Source organism: Rhinoderma darwinii, chromosome 13 (assembly GCF_050947455.1).
Source record: "Rhinoderma darwinii isolate aRhiDar2 chromosome 13, aRhiDar2.hap1, whole genome shotgun sequence".
NCBI lineage: Eukaryota > Metazoa > Chordata > Amphibia > Anura > Rhinodermatidae > Rhinoderma > Rhinoderma darwinii.
Window position 1 is genome coordinate 53,549,155 of NC_134699.1, and position 14,674 is coordinate 53,563,828.

At 43.0% G+C, this 14,674-nt stretch overlaps 1 protein-coding gene across 2 annotated transcripts; it reads left to right on the forward strand.

Annotated features, from left to right (window-relative positions):
• The first annotated feature begins 2,243 nt into the window (after positions 1–2,243).
• TRAPPC5 (trafficking protein particle complex subunit 5) lies at positions 2,244–5,133 on the forward strand. 2 transcript variants are annotated; one of them, XM_075846858.1, is made up of 2 exons: positions 2,244–2,349; positions 4,127–5,133. In XM_075846858.1, exon 2 carries the CDS (start codon positions 4,130–4,132, stop codon positions 4,694–4,696), a length of 567 nt encoding a protein of 188 aa, XP_075702973.1. In that variant the 5' UTR covers positions 2,244–2,349; positions 4,127–4,129; the 3' UTR covers positions 4,697–5,133. The 2 variants fall into 2 exon arrangements, with proteins under 2 accessions (XP_075702973.1, XP_075702974.1); XM_075846859.1 differs by lacking the exon at positions 2,244–2,349 and adding an exon at positions 2,362–2,420.
• Positions 5,134–14,674: the final 9,541 nt, after the last annotated feature.

Here is a 14,674-nt window from a genome sequence, read left to right on the forward strand (position 1 = left end):
AATTTTCCTCCTGCAAAAAACTCTGTGTGAACACAGCCTTATTAAAGTCAGCATAAAAAACTGCATGAACTAGGCCTCATGCCCTATTTTGGAGCATTATTTTTTTTTTACGCATTTTTTCACCAAAAACCGCCCGTTTTTGCATTTATTTCATTTAAATAAAATGCCTGAAAACACAACAAAAGACACCTATAAAAAGAGTATTTTGCAGGCAGAAAAAATCTGATCAGAATGTGATTTTGACCTGCCTGCGCTTATTTGGCGCGTCTTTTGCAATGTTTTTTGTTACGTTTTTCGCCTGCGACCATTGAGGACCGTGGGCCAAAAAAATGCAAAGAAAAACGCTTTTTCTGCCTCTTATTGATGGGAGGGGCAGAACCGCAGCGACTAAAGGGCATGTCGCTTTTTTTCCGTGAGCAGCTAAAAAAAGCAGCCCGGGAAAAAATACCTCCCATTGAAATCAATAGGAGGCGATTTAGGCTGTTTTTTGGCGCTGATTCAAATGCAGTTTCCGTGTCAAAATTAGCGTAAAAAAACCACAAGATTTCAACCTGCCTGAGCTTTTTTGCCACGGCCTTCGCTGCATTTTTCTCCCACAGGCGTTGAGGAAAGTGAGCAGAAAACGCTTTTTCTGCCTTCCATTGATTTCAATGAGAGGTCAGAGGCGTAACCGAGGCAAGAAAGGAACGCCTATTTTTCCAGCGGGCAGCTATTTCAGGAGGCAATTTTGGTCGTTTTTGGCGCTGATTCCGATGCGGTTTCCACGTCAAAATCAGCACTAAAAAACTCTGTGTAAACTGACCCTAAATAAGAAAGCCTAAAAAAAAAGCCTCGATTTCAAAATCTGCCTCAAAATTCCTTCACACTGAGTTTTTTGGCGCGGCAAAAAACGGCCGAAATTTAAGTCCATTGATTTCAATGGGAGGTGGACATATGCCCTATCTTGAGGAGTTTTCCACCTCAAAAACCCCATTGAAATCAATGGGAGACGTTTTTTTTGCCGCGTTTTTGCAGCGATTTTTCGGTAAAAAAACGCTCGCGGTTATTCCATCTTTGGCCCTGTACACACAGACTATTTTGTCTAGTTTTTTGGCGCGGAAACCGCTCCGCAAAACTCGTCAAAAACCGTCCGAACATACCTCCCATTGATTTCAATGGGAGGCGGAGGCGTTTTTTTTCCGCGAGCGGCAAAAAGAAGTGACATGCCCTATCTTTGGGCGTTTCCGTCTGACCTCAGATTGACATCAATGGGAGGCAGAGAAAGCGTTTTTTTCCCCTTGGCGCTCAATGGTCATGGCATGTAGCACTCAATGGGAGCGAGGGAAAAACACAGCAAAAATGCAGCGAAAATCGCGGCAAACTGCGTGCAAACTGAATTTTGAGGCAGAATTTTCCACCTGCAAAAAATTCTGTGTGAACACAGCCCTGTTCACACTGAGTTTTTTTTTTACGAGTTTTTGGGCGCGGAAACCGCTCCGCAAAACTCGTCAAAAAATGGCCAAAAATGCCTCCCATTGATTTCAATGGGAGGCAGAGGTGGTTTAAGGCTATGTTCACACTGAGTTTTTTGCAGGCGGAATTTCCGTCTCAGATTTTCCTCTCCCTGCACGCCGATTTTCGCAGCGTATTTCGCTGCGTTTTATGCCTGCGGGCGAAAATCAGCGTGCAGGGAGAGGAAAATCTGCATCAAACTTCCAAACAGAATTTTGAGGCAGAAATTCTGCCTGCAAAATACTCCGTGTGAACATAGCCTTAAATTGAGATAGCTAAAAAAAAACGCGTGTGGTGATAAACCACTTGCAAAAACCGGAGCTGATTTTTCCAGGCAGAATTTTCTGCCTGCAAAAAACTCAGTGTGAACATACAATGTTGGGGCCGATTTTTTCTGCCTGGCAAAAACCTCTGTGTACATAAAGCTAGGTTCCCACAATACTTTTTTCCCGCGGCAAAAAAACCGCATGGTAATATGCACCGTGTGAAGCCAGCCTCATGTAAACATACTCTAATGTAGCGTCTATGGCACTGTTTGTATTTATAACGTATTTTACTATTGGAGGACTGAACCGCCTAATCCTAATCCTGAAAAATTCTCACCAGCCTCAGTCCCTCAATAAATAAATACAGCCAATCACAGCTTTTGTCTTATGTGCGTTCTGACATCACGAAACAAAGCCGTAGCCATTTGTGAGCCGATCAGTCATTCGTTGCGATACTTCCGTAGGCGGGGCTTCGTCTCTAGCTGCTGTAGCGTCAGGATTATTATGTGTCAGGACGCAGCACTTCCGGTCTTGGTTGGCGGCTGTATCCGGCGCTATCTCTTCTTGTAAACCCGACACATATAATACTGAGGTAAGCAGGAATGAGTGACTACACATAACGGCCATGTCATTAACGACAGACACGGAGGACGACATTGTGAAGTAATTGTTATTCATGTCACTGCTGGTTGTCTATACAGCTGGTCAGGGAAAGTAGAAGATCACCTACCTGTTATGGAAGTAGATTGGATGCCTCCAAGTATTTTGTGAGAGAGGATCTGGGCGCATTCAGGGATAATAATAGATTTAGAGGGGATATTCTATAATTAATTTAATGTTTAGTGAAATTAAAGGGGTTGTTCGGGCACGGGGCGGGGTTTCATACTCATGACCTATCCACAGGATAGGTCATCAGTATATGATCGGTGGGGGTCCGACACCCGGACCCCCACCAATCAGCTGATCCGGGTGCCGGAAGCTATGTAGTGGTGTGAAGTAGATGGCTCTGTATAGTGTATAGTGGCCGTGCTGGGGTACTGCAGCCTGGCCGCTATATTGTAACCGAAGCCATCTACTTCCAGCACCGACCCTGCATACCTTCCACAGCTGATCGGTGCGGGGTCTGGGTGCTGGACCCCCACTGATCATATACTGATGACCTCTCCTGTGGAAGGTCATCAGTATGGGAAAAACCGACCCCAGCCTGGACAACCCCTTTAATCATGTAAAGCTACGTATGGTCCCATGTAGTGGCGTTCGCTATCCTTTGCCGCATGCAGCGGGACAAGGCTTCCAAATAGATTATTGGCAAAACGATTTTGCAGGTAATCGGCCGTTTTACAGTTTGGCCGTTAACCTGGTTGTGTTCACACAGAGCAGATTTCATTGCGGAAAATCCGCAGTGTTTTATGGTATCAGCAGAATGGATGAGATCTGAACAACTTTCATCCACACGCTGCGGAAAAAATCGGCTGAGAAAGCGTCCATAAATTGACTTTCGGTTTTATAATCCGCTGCACGTCAATTTCTGTTGCGGAATCGTTGTTCTTTTTGCGGTTATTCCCATTGTATTCAACGTGGAGGTAAAACCCACCACAAATAGCAAATGTTACTATTTTTGCAGCGGAAAAGCTGCAATTTCACCGTAAACATCACAAATCAGGAAAAAAAATAATCTATTTTTTTTTTCATTATTAAAATGAATAAAATAGCCAATACTTACCCCCAGGTGTCGTCATAGCGACACAGCCCTCTGTTTTCCGTCCAGCCCGGCCTGCTGGGATGATGTTTCATCCCATGTGACTGCTGCAGCCAATCACAGGCTGCAGAGTCATCCCAGGAGGCCGGGCTGCAAGGAGAACAGAGGGATGCGTCGCTATGACGACACCTGGGGAATATTTCCTATTCACTTCAAAGGGAGAAGGCTGTAATACTGTGAACCGCCACTACATGTGTGTCGGCGATTGACAGTTTGAGCAGTAAGGGAAATGAAAGGGAAGCAGCGCTCGCAGCGGCCGCCCCTTCAAAACAGCTGATCGCTGGGGGTGCCGGGATTCGGACTCTGACCGATCAGATATTGATGGCCTATCCAGGGGATAGGCAATATATTTTTTGGGGAAAAATCATGCGTATCTGAATAGCGCGATTGAATTGCATAGGTCCGTGTTCTGCCCATTATTTTAACGGAAAGCACACGGACGTATAAAATGTTCGTCTGAATAAGGCGAATAATTATTCATTATTCTATATTCATATGCATCGTGGTTCTCGTGAATGCCTAAACAGAGTGTTAAAAAGCTCAAAGTGTAAGCCGTTAAAACCGTACATTTTGTCTGGCCACGTTTCAAGCCTTCATTTCTTTCCCTCAGGTCATGGACTCCCGCTTCAGCCGTGGAAAGTCCACTATTTTAGAGCGTTCACTCGCCAGGCCAAAGACCGAGGTCAGCCTTAGCGCGTTCACACTTCTGTTTTCTGAAATAGTCCAGTACTGCCAAAATCGAGTATATTCGGTTTCTGAGCTACAAGCGAAACTATCTGAGCTGGGCCAACAAGTCGGATGTCGCATCCTTGACCCGCTGGTGATGAGGGAGAAGAACGGAAAACGGGAGACCAAAGTCATCAGCGCGCTGCTTTTCATAAAGGTCGTGGCTTGGAAAGCTTTATTTGGTAAAGAAGCCGATAAGCTGGAGCAGGCCAATGATGATGACAAAACCTACTACATTATCGAGAAGGATCCGCTTATCAACGCGTACATATCCGTTCCTAAGGAGAACAGCACTCTGAACTGTGCGTCTTTCACAGCGGGCATCGTAGAGTCCCTGCTGACCTGTAGCGGATTTCCAGCAAAAGTGACTGCCCATTGGCACAAAGGAACCACTCTTATGATTAAATTCGATGAGTCTGTCATCGCACGGGACAAAGCAATGGATGGCCGCTAGCCGGTAGACCTCGCTAGCCGGTAGACCTCGCTAGCCGGTAGACCTCGCTAGCCGGTAGACCTCGCTAGCCGGTAGACCTCGCTAGCCGGTAGACTTCGCTAGCCGGTAGGCCTCGATAGCCGGTAGACCTGGATAGCCGGTAGACCTCGATGGCCTCCTCCGATATCCCTTCTGTCTCTTTTCACCTTTTGTAAAACTGTTTTTGTTTTTCCGTTGTCCTGTATTATCATTGTTGTGTTTTCCATCGGCATGACTTCTAGAATGTTTAACTCCTCGTTATATCATTTACTATTGCTTTAGGTTAAATTTGAAAAACCTATAATATTCTTTTAACTGTCTAAATTTTTTTTCTATATGTAACACTTTCAATATGGTTAGGATCCTGGCGAAATAAATATGTTCACGAAACACAAATAAAAAAAAAAACTTGCGTTACATTTTTATAGTTTTGAATTATTTTTTTTTATACCTTTTTGCTTGTCTTTAAGATTTAATGGCTATAAATTATAGACACAAACCCTGAATGTGTAAGAGATTTTGTTGGGCTTTCCTGTTCTGAGGTCTGTCAGGAGCCGTGGTGATATCGAGACTTGGGTGGATTCAAATACTACAACACCTCATTTCTACCCGGCTTGAATAGTGGCGGTGTGTGTGGTGCCCTTAGGCTACTCTCACGGGGCAATATATTGGTCAGTATTTGTGAGACCTACACTGAGAAAAAGTATAATGGAAAGATTTGCACCTCTTCGTTTTTCGGAAGCACTCCTAGTTGTGTTAAACACTGAAGCGAAATACTGCTGTGTGAAAGGAGTCTTACATGTCTATTGTTCTCCTCGAATAGTTTCATTTTTCTCAGGGCATATTAACCAGAGGAGGTCAGGATCGATCAAGGGAGAGACAACATTTTCTTAACCTCTGAGTGATTTGGAACAATCCTTCACTTTTATCATGGGGTTCCTTCACATCTGCGTCAGGGCTCGGTTTGACAGAACCCTTGCACAACGGAGACAAACGGAAACCATTAGCTCCGGATCCGCCACATTGCAATCAATGGTGATGCAAACGGAAACCTATGGTTTCCATTTGTGTCAGTCAGGGCTCCGTTCCGACGGAAAACTGAGTCGGAACGGAGCCCTGACGCAGATGTGAACATAGCCTAAGGTTCCATGCGCACGAATGTGCTTTTGCAGCCGCAATTCCCCCGAAAATCCACGGGAGAATTGCGGCGCCATTCATTTTTATGGGCCCATGGTTTCCACGGTCTGTGCATGGCCCAGGAGCCTGGACCCCAGAAAGAACGGACATGTCTTATTACGACCGTAATACTCCGTGACACTCCGCTGCCGGCCAACCCGAAAATCACGGCCGTGCACATGGCTACGGTCGTGTGCATGGGGCCTTCGAGTTCCAGTGGGGTGCAATTTGTCTACCTGTGGCCGGCTGTACTCGCTTTATTTACCCTGGTCCTCTGATAACATTGTTTTTTATCAATGTTATTTCTCTATTTCCATAATATATTATTTATTTTTTCCCTTCGTGCCTCAAAGGACAGGAAAATTTCAGCTATTTTTGTAGACCTCCTAGGAGTCCGGGTTCTAGCCTAGGTCTCGAAGCAGAGGTATAGGTACTCGTTGTAGGAGAATCCTATAGAGCTCCTGTTCTGTCCATATCTCCCGACATGCCATACGGTGGAATATGTCCTACACACAAAAAATAAAAAAATCATTCGAATGGAGAGTCCTGGAGATTGCACCCCATGCCCGGTATAGATTCTGCTGGGGGGATTGTTTCATGTTTTTCTGTTTGGATGAATTTAAATGGATTTTATGTGCTAGAAACTTTTTTCAATCTCCGCCCCCTTTTATTTAACCCCTTGGCGATGTGACTTTGTTTCGTCACTGTCGCCAAGGACCTAACGCTATCCAAGGTACAGTTACGTCGGAGCGTTAAGTACTCGTGTCTGACACAATGACCAAGTAAAGATGGCTGCTGTCGCTAAAAGCAGGCCTTGTTTACTCACCGCCGATCGCTGCAATTTGCCCGGTTAATTCTGAAAACGGGTTTTATTAAAAAGCTTGCCATGCACATTGCACAGATGACATTGCTATCCCAAAGTTTTAGGCCAGACAGAGACATCATTTTCAAGAGATGGTTATTAAGGCATTTCTATTTGAAAACTAGGAAGTGGGGTTTCCAAAATGGGGTCACTTATTGGGGCTTTCCACAAGGACTCTGGCACCGAAGGGAGCTCTGCAAATGCGACATGGTGCCCGAACACCACTCCAGCAAAATCTGTGCTCTAAAAACTAAATGGCGCTTCTTCAAATTGGAGCTCTGCTATGTGCCCAAACAGCAGTTTAGGGCCACATATGGGATATTGACATGGAAGAAATTTTGTGGTGTTTTCTCTCCTATTACTCCCTGTGAAAATGAAATAAAATTGGGAGCTAAAACTATGTATTTTTGGAAAATAAATTTATTATTCATTTTCACTGCCTAATTCTAACAAAGTCTATGAAACACAACAACCCTAGATGAATGCCCTGAGGGGGTGTTATTTTCAAAATGGAGTCTCTTTTAAGGGTCCCTCTCCCTACTGGTACCTGAAGGGCTTTGCAAATGCAACATGGCACCCAAAATACAATCCAGAAAAGTTTAAATGCCAAATTGTGCTCCTGCCATTCTGAGCCCTACCGTCTGACCAAATAGCAGTTTATGACCACATGTGGGGTATTGCCGTACTCTGGAGAAATTGCTTTACAACTGTTGGGCGGCTTTTTCTCCTTTATTCCTTGTCAAAATAAAAACCATTACGTTTTATTGGAAAAATATGTAGATTTTAAATTTCCAGTCTAATGCCACTAATTTCATTAAAAAAAACCTGTGGGGTCAAAATGCTAACTATACCCCTTGATAAATTCCTTGAGGGGTGTAGTTTGCCAAATTGTGTCTTTTTGGGGGTTTCCACTGTTTTGGCATCACAACACCTCTCCAAACCTGACATGGAGCCTAAAATCTATTCTAATAATGAGGCACCAAAATCCACCAGGAGCTCCTTTACGTCAATTACCGCACTAGGGCCACATATGAGATATTTCTGAAAACGGCAGAATCTGGGCAATAAATATCGCGTTGCGTTTCTCTGGTACAACCTTCTGTGTTACAGAAAAAATTGATTAAAATTGACATTTCTGCAAAAAAAATTAAATTTCTAAATTTCACCTCCATTTTGTTTTAATTCCTGTGAAGCGCCTAAAGGGTTAAGAAACTTTTTGAATGCTGTTTTGAATACTTTGAGGAGTGCAGTTTTTAAAATGGGGAAATTTATGGGGGGTTTCTAATATATAAGGCCCTCAAAGCCGCCACCTCAGAACTGAACTGGTCCCTAAAAAAAATAGGTTTTGGAAAATGTGAGAAATTTCTGCTAAAGTTTTAAAAGCCTTGTAACGTCCTAGAAAAATTCAAGGACTTGATAAAAACGAGGCATTTGGTAAATGTTAACTAGTAACTAATTTGTGTGGTATTACTATATGTCTTACAAGCCGGTACATTAAAATATAGAAAACTGCACATTTTTGCAAATTTTGGTGCTTTTTAGAAATCGCCACTAGGGGGAGCTAGCTCAATATGTATTTATATTGCAGCAATTCACTTTTAATGGATTCTGCCATTTTTGGCGTTGAAGCCTGTCAGTGTGAACAGAGCCTAAGATACACGTTGTATCTATCAGTGGTCGTAGAGCGGTTAGATCCAGGTCAGTGAAATTCTAATAGAAATCTCTTCCATGGGGCTGGTAACTGAGATGTCTACATGGGTGACTGAAACCTCCACCATGAGGATGCCTCCAAACAGTGGCGGGCAATTGGTGGCCCCTGGCCCACCCTCCTCCTTTTGCCATGTACCTGACTTGTCAAGCTTTCTAATATACTTTTCTAAAATTCCTCACCATTTTCAAGATTTGTTTGCTGTCAGTGAATGAACACTCGTGTTTACATTCACAGTATGCTTTCTTGAGGAACATTTATAGAAATCTCGTGGTCATGATAAAATTATCTGATCTATTTTACATTTACTGCAGGCATATGTTATCCTTAGTCCTCTTCAAACCCAGGAGCCCAGATTAGAGATCATTAAAAACAGGAGCGGGTATAACGGAGCGTTGTATATTACACGGGACCCCGGTAGTAATAGTAGCGCTGCACATTCATCCCGTCATTCTACTTATTATAACCCTATATGATGGATATAGAATTTACCTCAACGCAATTCGGCGATTCCTCTTTAATACCCCATATGTGGCTTTAAACTGCTGTTTGGTCACACTGCCAGGCTCGGTAGGAGCGGCATTTGGCATTTGGAGTGCAGAATTTGCTTGGTACTAGTGTTTTGGGTTTTTGCTGGTATTTGAATTGATAACATGGGGGCATATGTAACCTGTGCAGAGAACATCAGAGCAGAAGAAGGTGCTATAATAATGGGGTAAATAAAGATGTGCTTGAGCCCTCCTGTAATGTATTGGCTGTAATGTCTGTCCAGTGTCACTAGATGGCGCTGTGACTGGGAGGTTTTAAGATAAACCAGTAATGTCAGTTATTTGTATGTTGCTTCTCATATATGTAGACTTGTTGGTATTTCTTCTCATTCTCCATTTTGTGAAGCAGTAATAAGAACATATAATGTTGATGTCGCATCGTCGTCATTGTCAATCATAATTCATGACTAAACATAACAGTCTATATCTTATAATAATTACTGCAGCCACTGCAGGACATCTTTCACAATAAGAATAGGAGAAGCTTCATAGCAATCACTCCCAACATCTTGTTTGACCGTATAAAAGCCGCATGTCTTGTGCTTTTTATATGACTGGCCCCTTCCTGTGATCTGTCCCATATATAATCTACATTATGTGTACAGGAATCCAGGGAACTCTCCAATGTTACTCTCCCGGCTTCACCAGTAGAACAGAGGAGCTGTTTATGGCAGCCTGTAGTCTGTGAATGGAGAGGGGGGGCTGTCAGCTCGAGGTGGAGCGTTATGTTAGTAAATGATCTGTCATTTCTTTCCTGCTGGTCCCAGTCTTCTTCTTATTACACACATAATAATAATGGGCACCGTACTGCATTAGGCAGGTGCAAGGAACTGGGAGACCGGATAAAATTAAGGGTTAAAGGGTGGAGGCTTCTCCTCCTCGGAGGCCGTGCTCGTCTCACTGGTTTTCATTATTTTAAATTTATCATATTTTTTGGGACGTTATAAGACTTATAAGTTTACTATAATGCTGGAGAAAGACCCTATTAGGGGTGAATAAAAAGGACACGTTTTTTTCAATCGGAGTGCTGCGGTTGTCTCTTCTCTAACTTTGGATAAGTCCTTTGGACTCTGTAGATTTCACTTCAGTTTTGAAGGGCCTATATATTAGAAGCCCCTCACTCCATTTTAAACACTGCCACATCAATGTGTTAAAAACAGCATTTAGAAAGTCTGTTAAGGCCCCGTGCACACCGTAAAAACGCCCGTGATTATGGGAAGGTGCCCGGGCCGTTGAAAAATATAGAACATGTCCTATTTCAGGCTGTAATTACGGCACGGGCAGCCCCATAGAAGTCTATGGGGCTCCCGTAATTACGGATGGCTACGTGTGTGCACCCGTAATTACGGCAGCGTTGCTAGGCGACGTCAGGGGATTTCAATTTTAGAATAAAGAGAAGCAGAGAAAATGGCGTCTGAGCGATCATGTGACCCCTTGTGACATTTCCAGCGGGTCCGTAAATATGGGTGACAACGGACCTGTATTTACGGGAGGGAAAAAATATGGTCGTGTGCATGGGGCCTAACCCTGTAGGTGTTCGAGAGGGATTAAAGCAAAGTGGAGGGGAAATGTATAAATTTAATTTGTTTTGCAAATATTCAATTTTAATCCATTTATTGTAGCAAGATAGCAGGTGTTAATAAAGAAACACATCTTAATATTTATTAGGCAGATTCTGTAGTTTTCAGAAATATCCCATATGTGGCCCTAGTGGGCTACTTGACTCAAACACAGGCCTCAGAAATAATGGAGCACCTTGTGGATTTTGGGGCCTCCTTTTTATGAGGATGTTTTCGGGGGCACCAGTTCTTGTTTGAAATAGTCTAAAGATGACAAAAAATATCAAACACCCTTTTCCTAATTTTGGAAACTACAATCCTCAGGGAATTTATCTAGAAGTGTTAGAAGATTTGACCACAAAGGTGTTTCATTGAATTTATTAGAAATGGGCCGTGAAAGTGAAAAATATAGGTTTTTTCCCCCCTAATCGTATGTAGATTTAGCTAAAAAAATTCATTTCCACAAATAATTCAGTAGAAAAAGCCCCCAAAAAAGTCTTAGGTAATTTCTCCTTAGCACGGCGATACTCCATGTGTTATTAACTGCTGTTTGAGCGCACGGCAGGGCCCAGAAGGGAAGGAGCGCCATTACGCTTTTGCAGCGCAGATTTTGCTGGATTGGTTTGTGGACAGAATGTCACATTTGCAAAGCCCCTGAGGTACCAGTACAGTGGAAACCCCCCAGATATGACCCTATTTCTGAAACTTTACCCCTGAAGGAATTAATCTAGGGGTGTAGTGAGCATCTTGACACCATGGGTGTTTTATAGATTTTATAAAAATTGGACCGTGAAGATGAAACATTTAATTTTTTCCAATAATGAGTCGTTTTAGCTCATAATTTTTCACTTTCACAAGGAGTACAGGAGAAATAGCACCACTAAATTTGTTACGCAATTTCTCCCGAGTAAGGAAATGCCCCATATGTGGCCGCAAACTGCTGTTTTTACAAACGAAAAGGCTCTAAAATGAAGGATCGGTATTTGGAGCGCAGATTTTACCGGATTGGTTTTCGGACACCATGTTGCAATGCCCTGAGGTACCAGTACAGTGGAAACCCCACAGAAGGGACTCCATTTTGGAAACTACACTCCTCAAGCGCCATTTGGCTTTTGGAGTGCAGAATTTGCTTGGTACTAGTGGTGTTTGGGTTTTTACTGGTATTTGAATTGATAACATGGGAGCATATGTAACCTGTGCGGAGAACATCAGAGCAGAAGAAGGTGGTATAATAATGGGGTAAATAAATAATTGTGTGGTCTGCTTTGAAGTAATCCTATATGCTGGTTTTGCGTGGCAGGTGTGGCACTGATAAATGATGTCCTTTCTTATTCCCCTTTTGGAGCCCTCTTTGAACCATTTTTGGGTCCTTCCCTTGTTTGGGGAGCTTCGCTCGGAAAGTGTTGCCCTGGTATAATATGGGCGGCCCGGCTTCCAGCGGCGGTGATGACGTTTTGGGGCAGATGTGCTTGAGCCCTCCTATAATGTATTGGCTGTAATGTCTGTCCAGTGTCACTAGATGGCGCTGTGACTGGGAGGTTTTAAGATAAACCAGTAATGTCAGTTATTTGTATGTTGCTTCTCATATATGTAGACTTGTTGGTATTTCTTCTCATTCTCCATTTTGTGAAGCAGTAATAAGAACATATAATGTTGATGTCGCATCGTCGTCATTGTCAATCATAATTCATGACTAAACATAACAGTCTATATCTTGTAATAATTACTGCAGCTACTGCAGAACATCTTTCACAATAAGAATAGGAGAAGCTTCATAGCAATCACTCCCAACATCTTGTTTGACCGTATAAAAGCCGCATGTCTTGTGCTTTTTATATGACTGTGGCCCCTTCCTGTGATCTGTCCCATATATAATCTACATTATGTGTACAGGAATCCAGGGAACTCTCCAATGTTACTCTCCCGGCTTCACCAGTAGAACAGAGGAGCTGTTTATGGCAGCCTGTAGTCTGTGAATGGAGAGGGGGGGCTGTCAGCTCGAGGTGGAGCGTTATGTTAGTAAATGATCTGTCATTTCTTTCCTGCTGGTCCCAGTCTTCTTCTTATTACACATATAATAATAATGGGCACCGTACTGCATTAGGCAGGTGCAAGGAACTGGGAGACCGGATAAAATTAAGGGTTAAAGGGTGGAGGCTTCTCCTCCTCGGAGGCCGTGCTCGTCTCACTGGTCTTCATTATTTTAAATTGATTATATTTTTTGGGACGTTATAAGACTTATAAGTTTACTAGCATGCTGGAGAAAGACCCTATTAGGGGTGAATAAAAAGGACACGTTTTTTTCAATCGGAGTGCTGCGGTTGTCTCTTCTCTAACTTTGGATAAGTCCTTTGGACTCTGGAGATTTCACTTCAGTTTTGAAGGGCCTATATATTAGAAGCCCCTCACTCCATTTTAAACACTGCCACATCAATGTGTTAAAAACAGCATTTAGAAAGTCTGTTAAGGCCCCGTGCACACCGTAAAAACGCCCGTGATTATGGGAAGGTGCCCGGGCCGTTGAAAAATATAGAACATGTCCTATTTCAGGCTGTAATTACGGCACGGGCAGGCCCATAGAAGTCTATGGGGCTCCCGTAATTACGGATGGCTACGTGTGTGCACCCGTAATTACGGCAGCGTTGCTAGGCGACGTCAGGGGATTTCAATTTTAGAATAAAGAGAAGCAGAGAAAATGGCGTCTGAGCGATCATGTGACCCCTTGTGACATTTCCAGCGGATCCGTAAATATAGGTGACAACGGACCTGTATTTATGAGAGGGAAAAAATACGGTCGTGTGCATGGGGCCTAACCCTGTAGGTGTTCGAGAGGGATTAAAGCAAAGTGGAGGGGAAATGTATAAATTTAATTTGTTTTGCAAATATTCAATTTTAATCCATTTATTGTAGCAAGATAGCAGGTGTTAATAAAGAAACACATCTTAATATTTATTAGGCAGATTCTGTAGTTTTCAGAAATATCCCATATGTGGCCCTAGTGGGCTACTTGACTCAAACACAGGCCTCAGAAATAATGGAGCACCTTGTGGATTTTGGGGCCTCCTTTTTATGAGGATGTTTTCGGGGGCACCAGTTCTTGTTTGAAATAGTCTAAAGATGACAAAAAATATCAAACACCCTTTTCCTAATTTTGGAAACTACAATCCTCAGGGAATTTATCTAGAAGTGTTAGAAGATTTGACCACAAAGGTGTTTCATTGAATTTATTAGAAATGGGACGTGAAAGTGAAAAATATAGGTTTTTTTCCCCCTAATCGTATGTAGATTTAGCTAAAAAAAAATTCATTTCCACAAATAATTCAGTAGAAAAAGCCCCCAAAAAAGTCTTAGGTAATTTCTCCTTAGCACGGCGATACTCCATGTGTTATTAACTGCTGTTTGAGCGCACGGCAGGGCCCAGAAGGGAAGGAGCGCCATTACGCTTTTGCAGCGCAGATTTTGCTGGATTGGTTTGTGGACAGAATGTCACATTTGCAAAGCCCCTGGGGTACCAGTACAGTGGAAACCCCCCAGATATGACCCTATTTCTGAAACTTAACCCCTGAAGGAATTAATCTAGGGGTGTAGTGAGCATCTTGACACCATGGGTGTTTTATAGATTTTATAAAAATTGGACCGTGAAGATGAAACATTTAATTTTTTCCAATAATGAGTCGTTTTAGCTCATAATTTTTCACTTTCACAAGGAGTACAGGAGAAATAGCACCACTAAATTTGTTACGCAATTTCTCCCGAGTAAGGAAATGCCCCATATGTGGCCGCAAACTGCTGTATTTACAAACGAAAAGGCTCTAAAATGAAGGATCGGTATTTGGAGCGCAGATTTTACCGGATTGGTTTTCGGACACCATGTTGCAATGCCCTGAGGTACCAGTACAGTGGAAACCCCACAGAAGTGACTCCATTTTGGAAACTACACTCCTCAAGCGCCATTTGGCTTTTGGAGTGCAGAATTTGCTTGGTACTAGTGGTGTTTGGGTTTTTACTGGTATTTGAATTGATAACATGGGGGCATATGTAACCTGTGCGGAGAACATCAGAGCAGAAGAAGGTGGTATAATAATGGGGTAAATAAATAATTGTGTG